The 23,598-nt window shown below is 35.4% G+C and overlaps 1 protein-coding gene across 4 annotated transcripts in view; it reads right to left on the reverse strand.

The window, feature by feature from the left end:
- The window catches only part of Su(dx) (WW domain containing E3 ubiquitin protein ligase suppressor of deltex), a 436,167-nt gene that overhangs the window by 203,633 nt on the left and 208,936 nt on the right, over window positions 1–23,598 (reverse strand). For all 4 annotated transcript variants that reach the window (XM_090407874.1, XM_090407872.1, XM_090407873.1 and 1 more), the window contains one exon: window positions 20,539–20,593. In XM_090407874.1, coding sequence (XP_090264000.1) covers window positions 20,539–20,593 — 55 coding nt within the window. The remainder of the gene's footprint in view (window positions 1–20,538; window positions 20,594–23,598) is intronic.

The raw sequence follows: 23,598 nt of genomic DNA on the forward strand, positions 1-23,598 counted from the left end.
TTGTGGAAGGGAAGCTTGGCGAAGAACAACCTGGATTCATACCATATAAAGATTGTCAGGATCATATTTTCACTTTAAGACAAATAGTTGAGAAATCTTGGAAATATAACAAGGATTTGTTTTTTTGATATGGAAAAGGAATATGACAAGATGCCAAGAGGATAGCTCTTCAAAATGGTACAGTTGTATGGTCTAATGGGATATTATATCAAGCAATACATAAGCTATTTAAGCTGTAAGTCAGCAGTTAGAATTAAAGAAGATATAGAAGACGGTTTGAGATAAAATCAGGTGTATGACACAGGTGCACATTATCTCCACTATCATTAATTATCTATATGAATCAATTATGAAGTAAAGTGGTATTAAATTGGATATTAAAATTGGCAATGTTAATCTTAGCTATTTACTTTAAAAAGATGATGTTATACTTCTGAATAAATTCAATACAAGTCTGCATGATTCCCTGACTAAATTGATTTGACTAAAATGATTCCCTGACTGTTGTAATACTTTGGATATGAAAATCAGCAATAAAAAGACAATGACAATGAAAATAGGAAGAAACATTAAAAAAAAAAAAAAAAAACTGTATCCTGAATGGCAAATCTATAGAACAAGTAAAACATTTCATTATAGGCACAATATTTAGTGCCTATATACCTGATAATAAATAATATATAAAAAAAATCGGCTAACACCTTTTTTGTTCCCACACAGGGAGTAGGCGAGACCGTTTCAGCCCTATCTGACTTTTGGAGACTGAGTGGGCAGTTCAATCTCCACTGGTAGCCAATCAGAGATAACTGGCCCAAGGCTATCACTAAATAATGGTATACCCAGTGAAGAAGGCGAGTAGCAAGTGCCACCATCTCGTGGTCCCTAACCCTAACACAATATTTTTAATGTCTGAAAATAGTGTGGTTCAACGGCAGATTTTCTTGAGTTTACAGAACAAAAAGCCTGAGTTTCTGGGGGGGGGACCTGCTTGCCTATGCCAGAAATCGACTAACTCGGGAGCCAGTCGAGAAAAGGCTTAGAAAAATGCTCCTGTAATTGGTGACTAGATTCGAACTGAAGTCTTTTGTGGTGCGGTTAAGCACAGTAGAGTGCAAATGCCACTTCTACTGAGCTACACAGGCTGTTAAATAATATATATAATAATAATAATAAATACAGTGGTGCCTCATAGTTCATATTTAATTCGTTCCAGATACCCGTTCAAACTATGAATCGTTCAAAGTCCGAATCAAGATTTTTACATAAGAAATAATGGAAAGCGAAATAATCCGTTCCCATATCCAAAAAATTTCAATAACTTTTTTTTATTTTATCTTGTTTTATTTTTATCTATTTTAGGTTTTTTAATGTTAATAACTTAGAAAAAAATAAACAAAATAATCTTATATTTATTTTATTAATTTTAATTATTACAACATAAAAATAACAGTGAAGAATATTTTTTTAATATAAAAATCACAAAGACGAAAATCACAAAGACACTTAACAATGCTCTCATTGTTAAGTGTCTTCTTTCTGCTTCTTAGCTAGAGTTGAGAATGCTGATTCACGTTCTCTTTTTTCTGCAGAGAAGAATCTATCTAATGTTGTTTGGCGCTGATCACAATCGACGAAATCACAAAGACACTTAACAATGCTCTCATTGTTAAGTGTCTTCTTTCTGCTTCTTAGCTAGAGTCGAGAATGCTGATTCACATTCTCTTTTTTCTGCAGAGAAGAATCTATCTAATGTTGTTTGGCGCTGACGATTTTCTTTGATATTTTTAAAATAACTCATTACGTTGTCATCGAATAAGTTGATATTTCTGGTCACTACTGTCTTATTAGGATGCCATTTTTTCACAATAGCTTGTGTTCTAACCCAAACAGAGAACAATTCTTGAAGGTCAGCATTGGAAATGCATCCTTTGGCATCCTTCTCTTCCATAAAAATTTCTTTTTCCACTTCTTTTTGTTGTTGATCATGAAGATGTTGAAGTTCGTCTGTGCTGAGTTCGGTTTTATGATCATCTATTAACTCCTCTACATCCTCATCACTCACCTCTAATCCCATAGCTTTACCCAAAGACACAATTTCATTTACAACAGACTCTTCTTCACAGCTTACTACTTCACTGACTGAAATACAATCTGGCCAGAGTTTTTTCAAAGCAGAAATCATTGTTTTAATAGAAACTTCTTTCCATGACTTATCAACGATCCTTAAGCAACGAAGAATGTTGTAATGCTCTTTCCAAAATTCTTTAAGAGTCAGTTCGGTGGCATTGGTTATTTCAAAGCACTTTTGAAACATAGCTTTAATATACAGTTTTTTGAAGTTTGAAATCACTTGCTGGTCCATGGGTTGTATGATAGAAGTGGTACTGGGCGACAAAAACTTTGTCTTGATGAAACTGAATTCATCAACTAAATCCTCCTCTAAATTTGGGTAATGAGCAGGAGCATTGTCCATCACTAGAAGAGCTTTTAATGGTAGATTTTTTTTCAGTAAGATAAGCTTTTACAGTGGGAGAAATTCTTGATAAATCCACTCAGTGAAAAACTCTCTGGTAACTCATGCTTTCGTGTTGGTCCTCCACATAACACTGAATTTGCTCTTTATGACATTGTTCTTTTTAAAAAAGCGTCGATTTTCAGAATGGTAAATGAGCAAAGGCTTTATCTTACAGTCTCCAGTAGCATTACCACAAAGCAGCAAAGTAATTCTATCTTTCATAGCTTTATATCTCGGTGCCGTCTTTTCTTCTTTTGTGATATAGGTCCTTTTGGGCATTTTTTTCCAAAAAAGACCTGTTTCATCGCAATCAAAAACCTGTTGAGATACAAATCCCTCACTATCCACATACTCCTTGAAGGTTTTTATAAATTTGTCTGCTTCTTCTACATCAGCATTTGCAGCCTCTCCGTGCATGACAACACTATGGATCCCAGTTCGTTTTTTTAATTTATCGAACCAGCCTCTACTTCCTTTAGACTCCCCATTTTCAGTACTGGTGCGTTTCTTAAGTTCACTATGCAGATGTTTGGTTTCTCACAAATAATTCTCTCAGTAATAACGTCACCATGTAATCGCTTCTCATTTATCCACACTAAAAGGAGTTTTTCCATCTCCTCAATAACATGTGATCTCCTGGAGGTCAATGTTGTCACACCTTTAGCCACATTTGCTGCTTTTATTGCTTCCTCATTCTTAAGAATGCTACTTATTGTTGACTTTGACATTTTAAACACCGTTGCCAGATCCATCAAATGTATACTGCTTTCGTGTTTCATGTTAATTTCTTTTTTCATCTCAATTGTCAATACTACAACTTTTCTTTTGTTTTGTTCTTTCTACATTCTTGGATGCCATGGGCAATAAAAAAAAAATGCCAAAAACAGTTAAAAATTCTCTACACAAACGTATCGAGCACAGCAGACTGAGACAGACACACACTGCGCAGGCACAGGGAAGTGAGTAAGGGAAATTAGTGGGGGAGAAGCATGCCCGATGGCATGCCGAAACTGTCTAATGCTATACGACTCTGAGTTCCTGGACTATAGTTCGAACTGCGAATCAAATTTCTTGCATTCTGAAGTGTTTAAACTCTGGAACGTTCGAAGCACCACTGTGTGTGTGTGTGTGTGTGTGTGTGTGTGTGTGTGTGTGTGTGTGTGTGTGTGTGTGTGTGTGTGTGTGTGTGTGTATTTGATCTGCTTAGAAGGTCAAATTCTGGTTGACTGACATAGAGCTATCATACATATGACATAGTATTCATTTATATAAAGAAAAATAAAATCAAACGGAAAAATTAAAGAGGAGTTGCAAGAGTCCAGATAGTTTCAACATCAAATTTGTATTTATTTCTTCTCATAGAATTTGCTGTTGGAAAGATTTATGCAAGCAAACTTAAAAAAAGAAACAGTGTTGTCAGGAAATCATAAGAATATTATAAGAATCAGTATTGCAGATCAGAAAAGATATGTGATAATGTGCCAAGAGAAAATCCTTCAAAAATGCTATATTTATATAGTGTCAACAGAACATCAACCAGAGCAACATATAAAATATACGTTTAAATTTTAAGTCAACAATAACTGAACGAAGCACAGGAAGATGGTTTGATGTTATATCAGGCACAAGTGTGCATGGTACCCCCCTCTGCTATTGACCCCTAAGGGATCAATCAGCATCATGAGGGGGGGGGGGATTATAGATACCAAAGGTCAAATGGAGAACAACATGTAAATTATACCACAATAATCCTAGTACTGAAGAGAGATTAAAGGAATGTAAACTGTAGATTTTGGTGGATAGGCAGCAAAGAGGTGATAGAGAGATTTTATCAGAATAAAACAGAAGGGATTATAAAGAAGGGGAAAAGATGAGGACTTACTTGGTAGTTGTGTAAAAGTGGGGGTGAAGAAGGGTGTGAGGAAGGAGATTTTTTACATAGAGAAATATTGGTAAATGAACCCACTATAAAAATGAAGTAAAAGAAGATTATAAGGCTTTACGAGCAGAATTAATTTAAAGCTAACTTTGAAAGGAATCCATGACAGATGTTGAAAAACAAGTAAATACTAAAAAAATAAACAAAGTAAACAATATAAACAAAAATATTTACAAAGTAAGCAATAAATATTTCATACAGAAAATAACAGTACAGTGTAGTTATATAAAAAAAAAAGGGAAAAAAAAAAAAAAAAAGAAGCAATTTAAATAAGACCAGCAATTGGTTAACATAAAAACAAGTGCTACCACTCTGGTAAAAAAAAAAAAAAAAAATAATAATAATAATAATGAAGTAAATAAATAAAAATATATATTTTATTTATATATTTCCCCTTGTGTGTGTGTGTGTGTGTGTGTGTGTGTGTGTGTGTGTGTGTGTGTGTGTGTGTGTGTGTGTATATATATATTAAGGATACCAAGTAATTTTATAAACTTGGTTTTTTTTTACTCCTTCTCCCAAGTAAGCAAAAGAGTTAAGTTTGTGCCTGAACGTAGTTCAAGTCTAAAGGTAGCAACACCAGGGCAACTCGTTGTAAAGGTGGGTAAAGCTCTGATCACTATTCTTAGTATTTCCCATAATGTAAGATACATCTCACTAAGAGATGTATACTGTTATACATTATGGGTGGGGGGTCACTACCCAGACCGGTTTCAACCTTTTTTTGAGGTCTCTTCAGTGAGTAGCTAGACCTGAAATACCATGGTTTTATCCTTATAAGGACTGGCTTAAAGGGGCGAAGCAAGAATGCTTTTCATCTTCCCCGTTATCTGTAGAGGAAAGTGTAGGGATAAGGTGTTATTGAGATATTAAAGCTCTGATCATGGCAGGAGGGTAACAGCAATAGCCGAGCCTCAGTTAGAACTTCATTAGCTACAGCAGTGCCATCCGTTACCCTCCAAGGGTATTGGATTCACCATTACCATGGTTTTTAGTAATACAGAGCCTTATCAACTTTACCTATACAAGTTGCTACAAGGTGCTTTTACTTTGAATAAGAAACTCTGGATGAGAAAAAGATGTGAAAAGTTTTTACCTTGGGGATAATATATATTAAGGATACAAGTAATTTTATAAACTTGGTTTTTTTTTACTCCTTCTCCAAAGTAAGTAAAACAGTTAAGTTTGTGCCTGAACCTAATCAACTATTTGGTTAGGTTCTGTTACATGGAAATGACCTCTCCATGTAAGGCATAAGCACTTTTTAAAGTCATCCTTCTATAGTCATTCCTTCTTCACTTGCCAAACAGTGAAAGAACTCCTTAAGGTTTTGTTTGGCTTCATTAGCTAGCTTTCCCTCATAATTAGCTTTGGCTTTCCTTACCATAATGGTCAGCCTTCTTACTGCACCTTATACTGCTCATGGGCATGCTGATCAGCATTTTTTTTATAATCCTTCCACAACCTTTTCTTTGTATCCAACTCCTGCTTAATGAGGCTATTCATCCATCTAACTGCTATCTGATTTATTCTTCTGACCAGGTATACATACATTCAGATACTGCTTTCTTCAAACATCCTTTGACCACCTCCCATGCACCATCTCTCCCTCCAAATTCTTATGCCATGGCTCTGCTGAAAGCTGACTTCTCAGTTTGTCATAATCACCTGCTTTGTAATTCCATATACAGTGGTGCCTTGGTTAACAACGGCCTCAGATAACGACGTACTTGGTTAACGATGAGTGGCTGTAAGAAAAAAATCTATTGATTAACGATACAGGCTTTGGTTAACGACTCTCGATTATGTGAACCTCTATCCGATCTAAAAAACCGGAATTTCCGATCGCACTCAGCCAAGCACGGGAAGACATTGTCGAATAGAGAATAGCCACGTGGCATAGCTGTGAAGCCCAGATATGTTTGATCCATCATAGCCAGCTGTTTACGTTTTCTGTTTATTGTTTCTTTTCTTGTAGCGTACTGTGCTTTATTTTAAAATTTGTGGCTATAAATGTGTTTTATGATGAAAATGAGTATTTAAGCATTTATTTTTTATGTGTTAGTTCATATAGACAATAAATCGGCGTGGGCATGTCACTGTTCGTTCGCCATCAAAAGACAAAATCAAATCTCATCTGTATAGTAATCGTTGTATGTTACGGTAAGTGCTGTATCCAATATATGTCACCTTACAAGCAAAATGCACTAAGTCAAAAATTGCAGGTTTCATATTTAACTGTTAACTTTTATTTCAAAAAGTTTTTTTTTGAACTTTTACTTTTATTTTCAGGTGACGATATGTTCTTTGTATCCCTTGTCTTAGTGTTGTACAATTTGTAATAATACCGTATTTTGCATATCTTTTTTTTATAGAGTGAATTTTTTTACTGTGTGACAAAATGGGTCCCAAAAAGAAAGCTAGTGAGGAAAAAAAAACAGAAAAATTTTCCCTATTGAACAGAAGAAAGAAATAATAGCAAAACATCATGAAGGTGTGAAAGTTATGCAGCTAGCTCGAATATATGAAACCATTCTGCAATATCAACCATTTTGGCTAAGAAAGAAGAACTTATGGTAGCTAAGGTTGCTAAGGGAACTTCAAGGTTGAATGTCAGAGGGCTTCTTTTTGAGCAAATGGAAATTCTATTACTAATTTGGATCAAAGAAAAAGAAATGGCAGGCGATACTAGATCTCAAAATGCAATCTGTCAGAAAGCTAAACAGATTTATCAAGATTTGAAAAAGAAGACTTTGAGATCAAGTTCTGAGGTAGATGATGATGATTTCAAAGGTAGCAGAGGTTGGTTTGACAACTTTAAAAAAAGAACAGGAATTCATAGTGTAGTGAGACACGGAGAGGCAGCTAGTGCACAAAGCAGCAGCAGAAAAATTTGTCAATAGCTTTACAAGAATTATAGAAGAAGGAGAATACCTACCTCAACAAGTCTTCAATTGTGATGAGACTGGGTTATTTTGGAAGAAAATGCCCAACAGGACATTTATCACAAAAGAAGAAAAAACACTTCCTGGATATAAACCAATGAATCCTTCCTTTGGTAATGATAGGTTAACATTGCTTTTAGCAGCAAATGCAAGTGGAGACTGCAAGGTAAAACCAATGTTAATCTACCATTCAGAGAATCCCCGAGCATTCAAAAAGTTCAATGTCTCTAAATCCAATCTCGGTGTTTTGTGGAAGTCTAACAGCAAAGCCTGGGTCACAAGAATAGAATTTAGAGACTGGATTTGCAAAGTGTTTGGACCAACTGTCAAAGCCTATCTTGAGCAAAACAATCTGCCTCTAAAAGCCATTTTAACCTTGGATAATGCACTTAGCCATCCAACGGGCATACAAGAAGAGCTACCAGAGGAATTAGATTTTATCAAGGTGATTTTTCTTCCTCCCAAGGCTACATCTCTGATTCAACCTATGGATCAGCTGATAATTGCAAATTTTAAAAAACTTTACACGGGGCACTTTTTACCAGGTGCTTTGAAATGTGCGAGGCTACCAACATAACCCTAAGAAAATTTTGGAAAGAAGAATTCAACATTGTCATAGCAATTAGACTAATTGTAAAAGCTTGGCAAGAAGTAACAATGAAATGTCTCAAAGCAACATGGAGGAAACTGTGTCCTTCCTTTGGTAATGAAGAAACTTCAGATGAAGGACAAAAATTGATAAAGGATATTGTGGCAACTGCTCATGATCTTAACTTGGAAGTAGAGGAAGAAGATGTTGAAAAATTATTGGAGATGCATGACCAAGAACTGACTACTGACAAGCTAAAAGAACTTTTCAAGCAGCAATGTGAAGAAAAGGATATGGAAATTTCATCTGAAGATGAGGATGGAGAGAAAGAACAAATTACGACTGCTGAAATCAAAAATGTTTTGGCAAAGTGGGAAGAAGTTCAAAATGTTGCTATGAAATGGAATCCAAGCAAATCTGAGGTTATCAGAACTGCAGATCTATTTAATGAAAAGTCCATGCAGTTTTTCAGAAACATTTTAAAAATGAGGCAGAAGCAAACAACCCTAGACATGTTTTTTACAGGTCCATTTGTCAAAAAAACTCTGAAGTGAGCCCAATTCTCCTTCTCGTGAAGATTGATAATTAAAAACTGTTTTCATGAACAATTCATTTTATTAATGTCAATTTTTTTGTAGCAAATACATATACTATACTGTACTGTATAATAAATAAATTATATTTACCATATTTTTATGACATTTTAAATTAGTTTTATGTGCATTTTTAATATGTACTATGGTTGTGGGGAGGACCGGAACAAATTAATCGATTTTCAATTAAATCTTATGGGGAATCGCGCTTTGGATAACGCCAGTAATCCTGGAACAGATTACCATCGTTAACCAAGGCACCGCTATATATTACTTAACAAAAAATTCTGCATGTATGGCAATCTCCCAGATCAAGACTACAGGATCACTTTTTTCCAAGCATAGGCAGCATAGTTAGATTAGTCAGTGTTAAGTTCTCTCATACAATGATCAGATCCAGCACTCTTGAACCTTGTGTCCCCCTTCATTGCATGCTGTCTCAGGTAATTATCTGAGACAACATGCAATGTTGTCTCAGATAATTTGTAAGTACATGTTGTCTTCATTCTCCCTTATACCCACTGGATTATAGCAACAACCAATTATATTTTAATCCTGTTGGTCTCTATCTTATGCCAGATGGCTTCAAATGATATTCCTTCTGAATTCCTGTCCCTCCCGATCATTAGTAAAACCCATTCCCCCATCCCATTCCTTCTGTCCTCTCTGAAGACACTATATCCCTTGCATTCTATTCCAATGACCTTATCATCCTCAGTCAACCACATCTCACTAATGCCTATAACTTTTAGCCAAGATTGGTCAAGCAAGAAACTTTCAATATGATTTCTTATTTACCTGAGTTTCTTGAATCCACCACAAAATCTCTGTTTCTCTCTCATTTCCCTTCATCCCCCTTCTCTAGACAATTTCACCATGTGATTCCTTGGATTTCTTCAGATTTGCTACTGGATCTCTAAAACTTGTTACATATTTTTAAATATGTATTTAAAAATAAGTTAATGGCTTTTATTCCTTTATAGGGAGTAGGCAAAGCTTTTTTTAACCCTATCTAGCTTTTGGCGACTGAGTGTGCAATTCAAGCTCCACCAGTAGCCAATCAAAGATAGCTGGCCCATGACTATCGCTAATTATAAACCACAACCAATGAAAAGAAGGGCATACAAGTGCTGCTATCTCTTGGTACCTAAACCTAACAAGCTATGTTACTGTCTGAAATAATGCGGGTTTTATGGCCGATTTTCTTGAGTTTACAGAATGAAAAACCCAAATTTTCAGGAGAAAAAACCTGCTTGCCTGTGCCAGAAATCGACTAACTTGGGAACCAGTCAAAGAAAGGCTTAGAAAAAGTTCCTTCGGTCGGTGACTAGCCTTGAACTTAGTCAATCTTCAGGTTGCCTAGCTTAGAGGTTGCAAGTGCCATTTCCACTACTTCACTCTTTTTTTTTTTATTACTGAATATTTTTATAGATTTTAGTTTTCATTTTCAAACATAGTAAACTTGAAATATTTAAAAACATTTTTAGAAATTTGCATTTCATTATAATATTTAATTTTAGCCTCCTAAGAACTAGATAGTCACTTCCTACTCCAAATCCACTGTAATCTCTTAATATTCTATAGTAACCCGAAGATATCAATGTCAACAATAATCCAATCAATTAGACCATTAAGAAACAATTTCTTGTTTCTTAATGGTCTATGACAAGATTTATCTAGTAGCTGATATTTACCTTTTCTCTTTTCTACAAATTTTCCCAGAACATTTCCAAGTTTTCCAATAAGATCAGATTCATTTCTTACTCTTCTTTTTTTTTTTTTTTAGAATCTACAACAGAAACATAGGAACTTTTTTTTTCTCCTATCAGCTGCCCTTTCTAATAACTCAAAGAATTTTTCTACTTCTTCGGCACTCAAACCTTCAATGGGAACATAAGAACAAATAAATTCCATAATCCAATTTTATGTTTTGAAATCTTGTCAATCAGCCTATTTATAATTTTATGGAATTTACAACCGTGTTAAAAACTTTTTTATTATACCGATGTTTCGATCTTCACATCAAGATCATCATCTGGAGCGTACATAAGTATACAGAACAAGCTGAGTTATATCATTAACTGTAAGCTAGAGAAACAATGATTTGATCACATGGTATTCTACTGGCGTGACTTCTTGTAAAAATAAAAAATAAAAAAATTAATAAATAAATAAAAAAATAAAATAAAAATTTTTACATGAAGCTAAATTCTATTTTTACAATGACAGGAATAAACATTCTTTTAGATGGTTTTCTTTCAGAAACAATTGGTGTCCTATTTTTAGTATTACAATTCCTATTTTTGATTTACAATACTGGATTTTCTACAGTCTTGTTTATAGTTGTTCTTGGTGAGGAAGGTCGAATATATACCTTCCATATGTTTGGGATTTTTAAACCATCATTGTTGTTCAGATTGGGGTGGTTGCTGATAATCTCGCAGGCTTCCCTTGAATTTCCGTTCATACCATGTTCTAGTGTGATGTAGACAGCTGGTGGTTTTCCAGTCAATTCTGTGTAAGGTATTCAGGGCATGATCAGAAAGGCCAGCTTCACCATAATTATTATATTTAATGTGTCGTTTATGTTCTTTTTGTCTAATAGGAATAGTGCGTCCTGTTTCTCCTATATATGGTATGTTGCAAGTACAATAAATCCGGTATACTCCAGGGTGAGCTAGTGGAGGGAGTGGGTCTTTGGATGAGTTGAGTAATTTTTTTATTAATTTTGCAGGAGGTTTAAGGGTGGCTTTGAGGTTGTACTTTTGTAGTACTCTGTTTATTTTGTCTGATATTCCTTTAATGTAGGGAATGGTTATAGTTTTATTGTAGTCTCGTTTGTCTTTGTTTTTTATTGTGGTTTTGTAGAGAATTTTGTTTATAGTATTTTGGCTGTATCCGTTTTTTTGTAGGTTATTACTGATAATTTTAAACTCATCTTTCAGTGCCTGTTCACTGGAACAAATCGTCTGAGCTCTGTTTTTTAGCGTGTTGATGAACCTAGTTTTTGTGTTGGGTGGTGGTAGGAGTTTATGTGTATATATTGTTCCGTATGTGTCGGTTTTCGGTAAACAGTGAAGGAAAGATTGCCCGAGGGAAGACGTGTGACAAGTGTATCTAGAAACAGAAGTGTGTTGTGTTTTTCAATTTCAATTGTGAACTGTATGCGTTTGTGTTGTTTGTTTAGGTGGCCAAGGAATGTGTCTAATGTCTGGCGGCCATGGGACCAGATCGCGAAAACATCGTCAACGTATCTAAGCCAGACTTTGGGTTTTAGAAAGGAGGAATCTAGGGCAAGTTGCTCAAAATGTTCCATGTAAAAGTTAGCAATGGGGGGGATAATGGCGAGCCCATGGCTGTGCCTTCTTTTTGTAAGTAGAAGGCGTTTTGCCATACAAAATAACCCGACCATAATACATGCGCAAAAAGCACCATGATATCTGCAGGGAATTTGTTTTGTAGGAGAAGGATTGTGTCATTGATTGGGACATTCATAAAGAGGGCAGAGACGTCAAAACTGACTAATGAATCATCTTTTTTTAATGTAATGTCTTTGATGATGTTTATGAAGTGTTGTGTGTTTTTGATATAGGAGGGGGAATGACCTACCAACTCCTTGAGTGTTGCTGCTAATTTTTTGGCACTAATAAATTCTCTACAAAACCACAATAAAAAACAAAGACAAACCAGACTACAGTAAAACTATAACCATTCCCTACATTAAAGGAATATCAGACAAAATAAACAGAGTACTACAAAAGTACAACCTCAAAGCCACTTTTAAACCTCCTGCAAAATTAAAAAACTTACTCAACTCATCCAAAGACCCACTCCCTCCACTAGCTCACCCTGGAGTATACTGGATTTATTGTACTTGCAACATACCATATATAGGAGAAACAGGACGCACTATTCCTATTAGACAAAAAGAACATAAATGACACATTAAATATAATAATTATGGTGAAGCTGGCCTTTCTGATCATGCCCTGAATACCTTACACAGAATTGACTGGAAAACCACCAGCTGTCTACATCACACTAGAACATGGTATGAACGGAAATTCAAGGAGGCCTGTGAGATTATCAGCAACCACCCCAATCTGAACAACAATGATGGTTTAAAAATCCCAAACATATGGAAGGTATATATTCGACCTTCCTCACCAAGAACAACTATAAACAGGACTGTAGAAAATCCAGTATTGTAAATCAAAAATAGGAATTGTAATACTAAAAATAGGACACCAATTGTTTCTGCATTGTAAAAATAGAATTTAGCTTGATGTAAAAATTTTTATTTTATTTTTTTTATTTATTTATTAATTTTTTTTTTTCACCAGGTCATGCCAGTAGAATAACATGTGATCAAATCATTGTTTCTCTAGCTTACAGTTAACGATGTAACTCAGCTTGTTCTGTATACTTATGTACGCTCCAGATGATGATCTTGATGTGAAGATCGAAATGTCGGGATAATAAAAAAAATTTTTTAACACAGTTGTAAATTCCATAAAATTTTTAAAATGAATGCTGATCACCATGTAACCCTAAAAGAAAGGAGCCTATTTATAACTGTCTCCTACTCAATTTGTTTTCAAGTTTTATGTCAGATGCTAGAGCTATTCCCTCCTTTGCTAACTGTTTGAAAAAAGTCATCTTATAATTATGACTTAATGGAATATCACTTGTTTTCATCTTTATCTTAGTAATTCAATTTTGCGAACACATTTCAGAGACTCCTCTAACTTTTATCTTATTTGTAGTTGTGTTTCAATCAATATCCTTTAGTGGGCTTCTCACTGTTTGCCCTAACTCCCTGATGGTAAAAAAAGAATAAGTGCCCCTTTATATAACTAGGCAATCGGTAAGCTGGCACTAAGTGCATGTTCTGGTTTCAGCTAATACAAAATATAAATCAATCAGCCAATTATTAAATTTCCAACCCATCTTTGTTATTCGATATTAAGTCCAAATTCAACATCAAAGTGCTTTTGACCACCCAATCCTCAACTTGAAAAGGTGAGGATTTTTTTGAGTGCAACCCCTATGCTAACTGGCTAGTTGTATGTTTTGTTTTTTAGATCAATCCCATACATAAGAGGTAGGAAAGAAAAAAAACTATAGCACATCACAGCTATGTGTGGGATGCAGATGAGAAGGAAGAAATCTGTTTGCAATTTTTTTGAAGAGATGAAAGTTGTAGTTGTTTGGGAACACTTCAGTAGGAAAGCTGGTCCAGAGGATAGAGGAAGATGGAATGAAACAAGAGGAGGAGCAAGTTCAGTGTGGTTGCAGTTGTGCTGAAAAGAGATGTTGGACAGTTGCTGCTCTTGTTTGAATCAAAAGTGGATGAATGATGGTACCTAGATTAGTTAAACAGGATCCATGGAAGTACCACTACAAAAGACAGAGCAGAAACGGTGTGTCTAAGAGATAAAGGTTGAAGTAAGTTACTGAGGCAGGGGGTTATTTATCATTCAACCCTCAGGACAGAGAAAGTATAACCCCAAACATGTGAACATTATAGGATGGGTGGATTTGGGATTTGAACAAAGATAGTAGCTGGATGGGTGAGAAGTAGTATTAAGAAAATAAATAGGCAGAAAGGATGCCTAGTTATTAGAGATGGAGGAAGTTACTGACATGATGTGTTTATGCCAGGAGAGGCTGGAAGTAAATTTCAGTTGGAGAGAAATCTGTTGGGTGATTTGTGAATTACTGGAGGTAAGAGAAGCTGAGATCCCTTTTGTACAAGAAAATGCAAGGCATTTTGATGGCACTGAAGGTGACCAGGTTATCCTCACCCCACTGAAGAATGCCACTGAGATCTGAGTTTTTTAAGGCACTGGCTACAGATGAAGCTTGTAATGGCTGAACATTGCATGGTTTGTTGAATGAGTATAAATGGAGAGCATTATCATCAGTAAAGCTGTGGATAGAAGTGATTAAGAATAGGTGTATGTATAGGAAAAATAAATAAATAAAATAATAGAACAGAGTTCTGTGAAAATTCTACATCAGCAGTGAAGCTTGAAGAGAGGAGGCCATCACTGTGACATGAAATGAATAAAAGAGAGAAAGTTAATATCCAATTGCAGATGGTGAGTAGATGGAAGGATACAAATTACTGAGCAGGCTTTGATGTCACACACAATCGAACTGATAAATATCCAATGGTTGATATAGGAAGAGGTCAGCCATTGATTTGGCATAGTAGGATCCATACTGGTGGTCAGTGATTTACTGGAAGGCCTCTAGAGATGGTGGAGAAGCTGAGTGTTGATGACTTTCTTCATATTTTGCAGAGGAATGAGGTGAGGAAATAGGATAGTAATTTACTGCAGACTTTTCTCTCTCTATTTCAAATGGAATAGATAATTTATATTCTGTAATGCAGTGAGATAAATGCCAGCTGAGTATAAAACATTGCAGAGAAAAGAAAGGACATGTGTTAGCCATGAAGCACAATATTTGAGTAGAACTAGAAGAGATGCTATTGAGACAAAATTTTTAGTGTCTCAGTTGTTTGTATTCTCTCATAATAATGCTTCATGGTATAACACCAAGAGAGGAAAAACACATTTATTACGCTCACTTATATTTTGTTGGTTTTCTACTCAGCATCATCAGAGTACAATTATAACTGTGACAGGCACACAGCACTGAAGTAAATAATTGAGGAAAACAATTTAAATTGTAATTGAAAACAGAACTGCTTGAAAGGTTGAAATGCAGGTGAGCAGTAGTTGTATACAAATGGCCTTTGCAAGGGACAAAAAAGGCATAGCTGCCATTTGAACAGGAGGAGGGGTTCTGACTCTTTACTCTTACGAAGTGAAGTCAGATTTGGATATGTTATTTTGCATTTATTGAATGTTTTAACCTATATTGCATATGCAACTTGTGTTCTTGATGCACCACGGTGATAACCTGAACTACACTGGTTTCCATAAATTAAAAAATAGAGAAAATTTGCAATGACTCAGAGAAGGGGGGACATATGAAAGTGTGGTTATCGTATATAAAAGAGTGGCACTGTCAGCAGTATATGCAAATGAGCCATGGCATAAAAGCAGGCATTGTGGAGCAGTTTTTCATTCTGTGTCGGGAGCGAGAACAAAACATTTCACGATAGCAAAATCCTTGGATATGGCTGCAAGACATCATTTAACCAATGAATTCAAGGTGAGCCATCATAAGACTAGAGGATGGCCAAAGTCATGTGGAGGTAAATAGATGGTTGGATGTGTCATTCTGTTAAAGTAAGGAAGGCCACAGTGGGTAACCGATATCTCCAATTATCTGCTTGCTACAACAGGAGTGGCAGCATGAATAAACTACTATTTAACTTTGAGTCAGCTACAGAAACATTTGTATCTGATTTAACTGTATAGAGAGCTTTCATTAGTGGTATGCTAGGTGACTGGCAGTCTGTGTGTTCCTATCCTATTCCAGAATGGTTGAAATGGACCAGGCTTAACATCAACTGGATCCAAGACCAATGGGGATTGGTACTGCTTGCAGATGAGTCCTGATTTGCTCTAAAGTGATACCAGGCATGCTCTGATATGGAGAGAACCGGGGAAGTGTTATCATTCCTCTAATATCTGTGAAAGGAACACTTATGATGGAGATAGTGTAATAGTTTGAGAGACATCTTGTTGGGTGGACGCACCAACCTGTATGTGCTACCTAGTGGAACCATGAATGCTGCAACTTACAGAGATGTAGTCCTGGACCTCTATGTCCATCTGTATGTAGGTGACATTTACCCTACAAGAAGATAATGTTTGTCCTTGTTGAATAAAGCTTGTAGACCAGTATCTTCAAGATGAGACTATCATGCATATGGACTGGCCAGCCATCTCCTGCCCTTAATCCTATTGAGCATGTCTGGGATGATCTAGTAAACATGTTGATGCTCTCTCCTCAACAAAAAAAAAAAAAAAAAACCTTGAGGAACTTGGGGAAAGCTTTGCAGGAGCAGTAGTTGTTGTTAGTTATCAACTGAGCTCCTGGGCACATCATAGACAATATGAAACATCATTGTAAACACTGCATTGCTGTGAGAGACCATATTCCTTATTGAGGCATTGACAATCTCATTTTGACTTCTAGTTTCTGAACAATGTCATCATGTAGCCATTCATTATTGAATTAAACTTTTTATTTACAATTTTTTTGGGGCGTATCTTCCACATCTCATAATGTTTTTCACTGAACTGCATGAAATGAAATTAATTTCTGGAAACCAGTATACTTTGTACACCTTTTGTTTGAATCAAAGCTCGGAAAAGGGACGGGACTTTTGAATAGAATGAACAATATACCTTCATGCCAATGAGTATAATTTCTGCAATTCACTCAGAGCAGGTGGTCTGGATCAGTAGAGCAGTGGCTAATGAAAGGAAGAGTGAAAGTTCCAGAGGTCGTCTTACATTTGACACCACTGTAATGTCCAAGTTCAAAGGGTTATGAGTTGCAGAATGGAGCCTTCTGAGAGAGAAAACTTGAAAACAATATCATGATATGAATTATGAGAAGAGAGATGACTGCAACAAAATTATCTGAATGAAGATCTAGTTAAAATCAAGGACACTGGGAAATTGGAAAGGATTATCAGGAATTCAGGTTGATAGATGGAGAGGTGCATTAGGTTACTGCTTATAGTAAATACTGCCACATCTTATCCAGCTTGGTCAGCAGTGTTGAAAAAGGGAAGCCAGTTGGGATTGGCAACAATGAAGTCACCTCGTAAAATAATTTCACGATTTGTATAGCTGGGATTGCAGAAAGTCAAGTTTCAAAAGAGGAAAGTAAAGAGGACTCACTGGTTTTTGGAATTTTGAAAGTATATATTGGCTGTATATACAGCCAATAAATATTATTAAATTGGATAATGAAACCTTCAGCCTGGAGGAGATCAAACACGGGAGATTTTAAATTTCGCATTCGCTGGCAAGTAATGTCAGATTTCACAATGGCACAGGCACCATCCTTTGAAAGGAATCATTGAAGGTGACAGTCATTGATGTGTATGCAATTTAATTTCTTTCAAGAGAAAGGTATCTAGTATAAATGTCTATAAGTGAGTGTACATCATAGTCATATATTAGCTTTATGCTACAGATGTCAGCAAAAGTGAATGGGAAAGAGATTTTTTGTAGGGCAGGGGTTCCCAACCCTATGCCCGCGTGCACCATCGCACCCGTCGACCAATTTGTGTGTGCCCACCGCTGTTCAACCAGGTGCCGTATAGTTTGAAATAATCACGCAACAATTCATGGCATGCTATATGACGCATGCGTTAATGACACATGACAAGTATTAAATGCATACAATGTAAAGTAGATGCGCATTCGAAGTTGTTCATTCCAGTTTAAGAACTGGAATATCATCATATTCTCCTAATTATGAAGCACTGGCCAATGAAATGCAATACCAAAGATCACACTAACTTACATATATATATTTACATTTTTATATAATGTAAACTTTTAAGTAATAAAACATTTGATTATAATTTTAACTTTGTATGTATTCAATTAACAAACAAATTCAAAAAATTTGCTTGAAAAAATAGATGGTGCCCATTGCCCTATCGGTATTTTAGAATGTGCTCTAGGAAACAAAAAGGTTGGGAGCCCCTGTTGTAGGGACTTTGACTTGTTGTGTATATTTTGTTTGATTTTAATCACACTGATACTATCACTGTTTTCTGTATATTTCATTATTGATTATGAATTTAATGAAAGGACAAAGAACAGACACACAGTGAGAAGACACACTCTCAACTGAGAGAATTGAAAGAATGTCTCCCACATATCACCATTTGGATCCCTTCAGGCATGATCTGGCAGCTGGATTGTGTCAACCGACTGGCCTCTTTAGTCATTAACAAATTCAGGCCCATATACTATCCCATGGTTGGCCAGTGACACTGCCATTTTTACTGCTGTACTCTCAAAACAGAGATGGTTTTGGGTCACTAAATATGTTTGGCATGCCCTTGAAAGGTATCATTGTATGCATGGAGGATAGGTGGGCAGGTCAAAACCAGAATCCCTACTCTGGAGGTATCACTTTCACCACTTTGAACATCCAATAAGTAGGGTGTTGGTGTATTGTTTCAATGGGTGATGAAGTTCATCTATCACCTTGTGGATCTAGCTAGTGTTTCCTCCAACAAAGAAGATATACTCATTTGTGGAAACAGGCCATACCACAAGAAAATGGGATTGATATCTGATAGGGAAGAGCTGTATAACTGCACATCACCTTCCCACTGGTGGTCTAATTATTTATCATATTTAATGAAAATCTAGTAGCATAGCAGGTAATGATATTAGATGAATTTAATTTATATCAATCATGTTTATGATTCATATAAATAGTAATAATCACTTTATTATATTCATTGTAATAACCACTTTATTACAATGAATCATATGAATCAAACATTTTCTTTATTAGAAACAACAGTCAAGGGCAATTATCAAGTGCAACGAACTTACTAATAAGACACAGACACTAATAAAATATTGCAGTACATAATAAAAACCAATTTTCAACAGTCATTTTTACATAGAGAAATTCCACATAGTAGGTTGCAGAACCTATGCACCATAACAACAACAATGCCAGGTATCTTATAGAGGGTTTCTTGCCATTAGAAAACATTTCATGATTAAGAATGTTCCAGGGAATAAAGATGAAAGGAGAAAAAGCTGGACTGTCAAATTATGATGGGCAGCTACTGATCATGTTATAACAGGATTAGTAGAAAGTGGATAACTGATGGATGACAGTTTAGTAAAATGGCATCCTATGGAAGTACCAATAGAAAACAGAAACAGCATAGCTGAAGTGAATCACTAGGAAAAAAGAAAGGAAGAAGGATAACTTATCAGCCAAACTGCTTGCTTGTGGAAAGTATCAAGAATTTAAGGAAAGATTTTGGTGAAAAGAAATATGAAAACAGTAATCCAAGATTGGACAGGTTTGGGATTTTTATAATAGCAGCAGTTCAAAAAGGTGAAATCTATCATGATTAGAAGGCCAGAAATGTATTTCTGTAGCAATGAGGGAACAAGATGATTCTCATCTTTAAAGGTACCCGTGGCATAATAACTGTAAAATTAACTCAACACGATAACCACAGTAATTGACTTTAATGAAATAAAGGTACAAATATTCCATACTGAAATTAACAGTACATCATCACTGTAGAACAAACAGTTAAAAGGAATGGAATACAAAGTACAGAACAGTCGGTGGGTTGGTTATCATGTTAAGTTATTGTGCACTACAAGATTTATGAAATGAGCATGAGAAAGAATGGGGGGGGGGGGGGTTGACCATAATCAACAAAGCAATCAATAGGAGAAAGAAAGAAAGAAAGTAATGTTTATATATAATTGGGGAGGGTAATGGGCACTCCTGCAGTAATGGAGGCCAATTACATTGGGATGAGTGGATGGATTAGATGAAAGAATGGCATTTACAAGGTTACAGCTAAATTTGACTGTAATGGTTCAGTAGTTTTCCTAAAGAATTTATATATTTTGTATATCTATATAATCATGTGATTTGTAAACTACATAAAATATTTCATTTTTTTAAATACTCACACAAATATGAATAATCATAATACACAACTCCTTCTGTAACAACTACTGGCTACATTTTATGGAAGTTCATAAACAAGTAACAAATGGAAAATTAAATCACGTGTGACAGGAAAGCAAGCAAGAAAGCATATAAAAAAAAAACAGATATACACCTCCCCCCCTCTAAATCTGTGGGTTGCTGAAAGACTTTTCCTTCCACACAAATAGATAATTAAAAATATGCAGGAAAAGTCCTTTATAAAGATAGTGCTATAAAGGTTTCTAGCAGCAAACAATTTTAACAAAGTTTATAAAGATATACAATTTGCAAATTAAATACTTTACCCCATCCTTCAGGTAGAGATCCTAAGGGATCATCATCTTCAACTTGAACTGGAGTCTGAAATATTAATATTCATGTTATTTACTTATAATTCACAAAATTGATTAATCACATTTTTTTTTCACGTAGAGAGTAACCTTGTAATGCTTTAAATTTCATTTTCTTATCAGTAATTTCTAAGTGCACATCAGTGAATTATTGTGGAATGTAAAAATATTTATTCTTATAAAACGATGTGTTATAGCTTTTTGTTATTTATATGAAGAATATTACATTCTTAATGTACACTCTTCTTTTATGTGTGAATTATATTATTTTCAAAATAATATAATTCATTATACATTCATACATTCAATATATTGGCTTTGTTAAACATTGTGTATATCAATTACACAGTTTTTGTTGAGAACTTTCCAGTACATATTTGAGGTTGGGTTCAAGACTATCTGGTGAAAAGAAGTGCTGTTAGAGAGCTCCTGAAAGATCTGCGATTTTTTTTGATTTATTGAGTGTTTTGTTGGAAGTTTTTTCCACTTGGTTAGACTATAATAAATTTAGTTTAATCTTTTACCCAAGTGTAAGCAAACAAAGTTTGCACCTGAAGTATCTTCAGGACTGAGACAACTCGTGGTAAAGGTGGACCAAGCTCTCATCACTCCTTGTTTTAGTATCTCCCATAATGCAAAGCACATCTCCTTGCAGACATGTATAATGCTATGCATTAAGGGACGGGCACTACCCACACCAGTTTCGACCTTTATTGAGGTCTCATCAGTGGGAGCCAGATCCAGAGGTGGTGATACTAAGGTGGAAGCAATGGAGAAGTCATATTTACCTATACAAGTTGCCAAAAGTTGTTTGCTTACACTTGGATAAAGGATTAAACTAAATTTATTATAGTCTAACCAAGTGGGAACAAACTTCCAACATCTTTTTCCAAATCCAGAGTAATTTAATAATAAGGTGAGGCACCTTTTGGCAACTTGTATAGGTAAATATGACGTCTCCATTACTTCCACCCTAGTATCACCACCTCTGAATCTGGCTCCCACTGACGAGACCTCAATAAAGGTCGATACTGGTCTGGATAGTGGCCCTTCCCTCCAAGAAGATGTGCTTTGCATTATGGGAAATACTAATACAAGGAGTGATGAGAGCTTGCTCCACCTTTACCACGAGTTGCCTCAGTCCTGAAGATATTTCAGGTGCAAACTTTGTTTGCTTATGCTTGGATAAAGGATTAAAATAAATTTATTATTGAGTGTTTTCTTATATTTAATTTTGTATTTTTAGTATATTATTGTAGTTTTTAGTGCAATTATTGTACTACAGCATTTTATAACATAACTGCAGAAATATTAGTTTTTACTACTATTAAGAATGGCACCGAAAACTCATCACAACAGAGAAGTGTCTAAAGCTCATGTTGTTACCACTAAGGAAAGCGTTTGTCCTGATGAACAAAAGTACTGCTGCAGTGATGATGATAATTTATCTGACGATAAGCTGACATTACAAATATCTCAATTGAAAGAAATTATTAGAAAATTGACCAGAGAATTAGAAAAAGTGGAAAAAACATTTAACTAAGCTTAGACAAGATAAAAAAAAAAAGATCAGAACAAAAATAGGCAGGAACGCACTGAACTTGGTAATCATAATATTAATGACAAGGTAAGTCAGTTAAAATCTAAGGTTATATGGTATGGTGATTCAATCTTAATATTTGCACTTGCTGAGGAAGTCTCCACTTGTAGTTTCCCAGGGGCAAAAATTAAAAATATGGCAAACATAATTGAAAAACAAAAAAGAAAAGTAAAAGAGATGGTAGTTCTGGTAGGTACTAATAATATAAGTAGTGGCAAATGTGGTATGAGAGAAGATATAAAAGGTCTGTTGGAAGAAGTGAGAAAGAAATGTAAGAGTAAAAATTATAGGTTTGCTACCCAGATATGATAGTACTGAGTTAAGGAGGAGGGCGATGATAGCAAATGATTTCACGCATAGGCTGTGTAGAAGAAATGGATGCAAGTTTTGCGATAGTGGAGTGAGTTTGATGGCAGAAAAGACCCGAATAAGAGGGATGGCCTGCACTTGAATTCGTTTGGCATCAGAAGCTTGGAGAAATTACTTCTTGGTAATCATCAAGGGAGGAATGGGAAAAATGTGTGTGAAAGTTCAGCTATGGTATGCAAACATAATAAAGATATGAATGCCTTCGAAATGGTTTGATATGTGATGAAGGGGTGGAAAAATATACTTTGGGTTCAGACCTTTTAAATATGTCTGCGGAGGAAAAGAAAGAATTCTACAACAAGGCCAAATAGATTACATATCTAATTATAAGAATAGGTTAGGTGGTAATTTGTTATGTCTGTACTGTACACAAATGCCAGGAGCATAAGAAACAAAGGAGTTGAGTTCATTGCTTTATTGAATATGATGTGGCCTAAGATTATTGGCACCGGTGAAACCTCACTATCAGAATCAGATATAAGTTACTGCTATTGAGTGTAATGGGTATACTATTTTTAGGAATGACAGAAGAGATAGGAGGAGTATTACTAATGATATCAGATGACTTAAGTCCAGTTAAGGTAGAAATGCAAGATAACAATGTCCCATGTAGGGTTAGTTTGAGTCTATCTGGTTTGAAGTGGAGGCTAACAAAATGAAATATATGGTGGGGGTGTTACTACAAACTTGGAGGCTCAGTTGCAGGGATGAAGAAATGCATTGCCATTTTAGCCTTCTGGGTAACAAACAAGTGATCATCATGGGTGACTTTAATTTTCCAAACATTGAGTGGGTAGATGAGAAATCTCATGATAAGAAAGAAGAGGAATTTGTTGAATTGTTGCAAGACAACTTTCTCAAGCAGCATGTGAAGCATGTGAAAGAAGGAACTTGAAGTCAAAGACTGCTCATAGTGTCAGAAGGGTCTCTGTTAAGAATATGACTATTTTACTACAGTTAGTGAGTGATCATGATGTGCTTTCTTGGGAAGTATCAAATTGTACTGATGCTCAAATTAGAACAGGTTATATATTTAACTACAGAGC

This window comes from Typopeltis vanoorti, chromosome 18 (genome assembly GCF_054136105.1).
Source record: "Typopeltis vanoorti isolate ZY-2024b chromosome 18, IOZ_Tvanoo_1.0, whole genome shotgun sequence".
In the NCBI taxonomy this organism is placed as follows: Eukaryota; Metazoa; Arthropoda; class Arachnida; order Uropygi; family Thelyphonidae; genus Typopeltis; species Typopeltis vanoorti.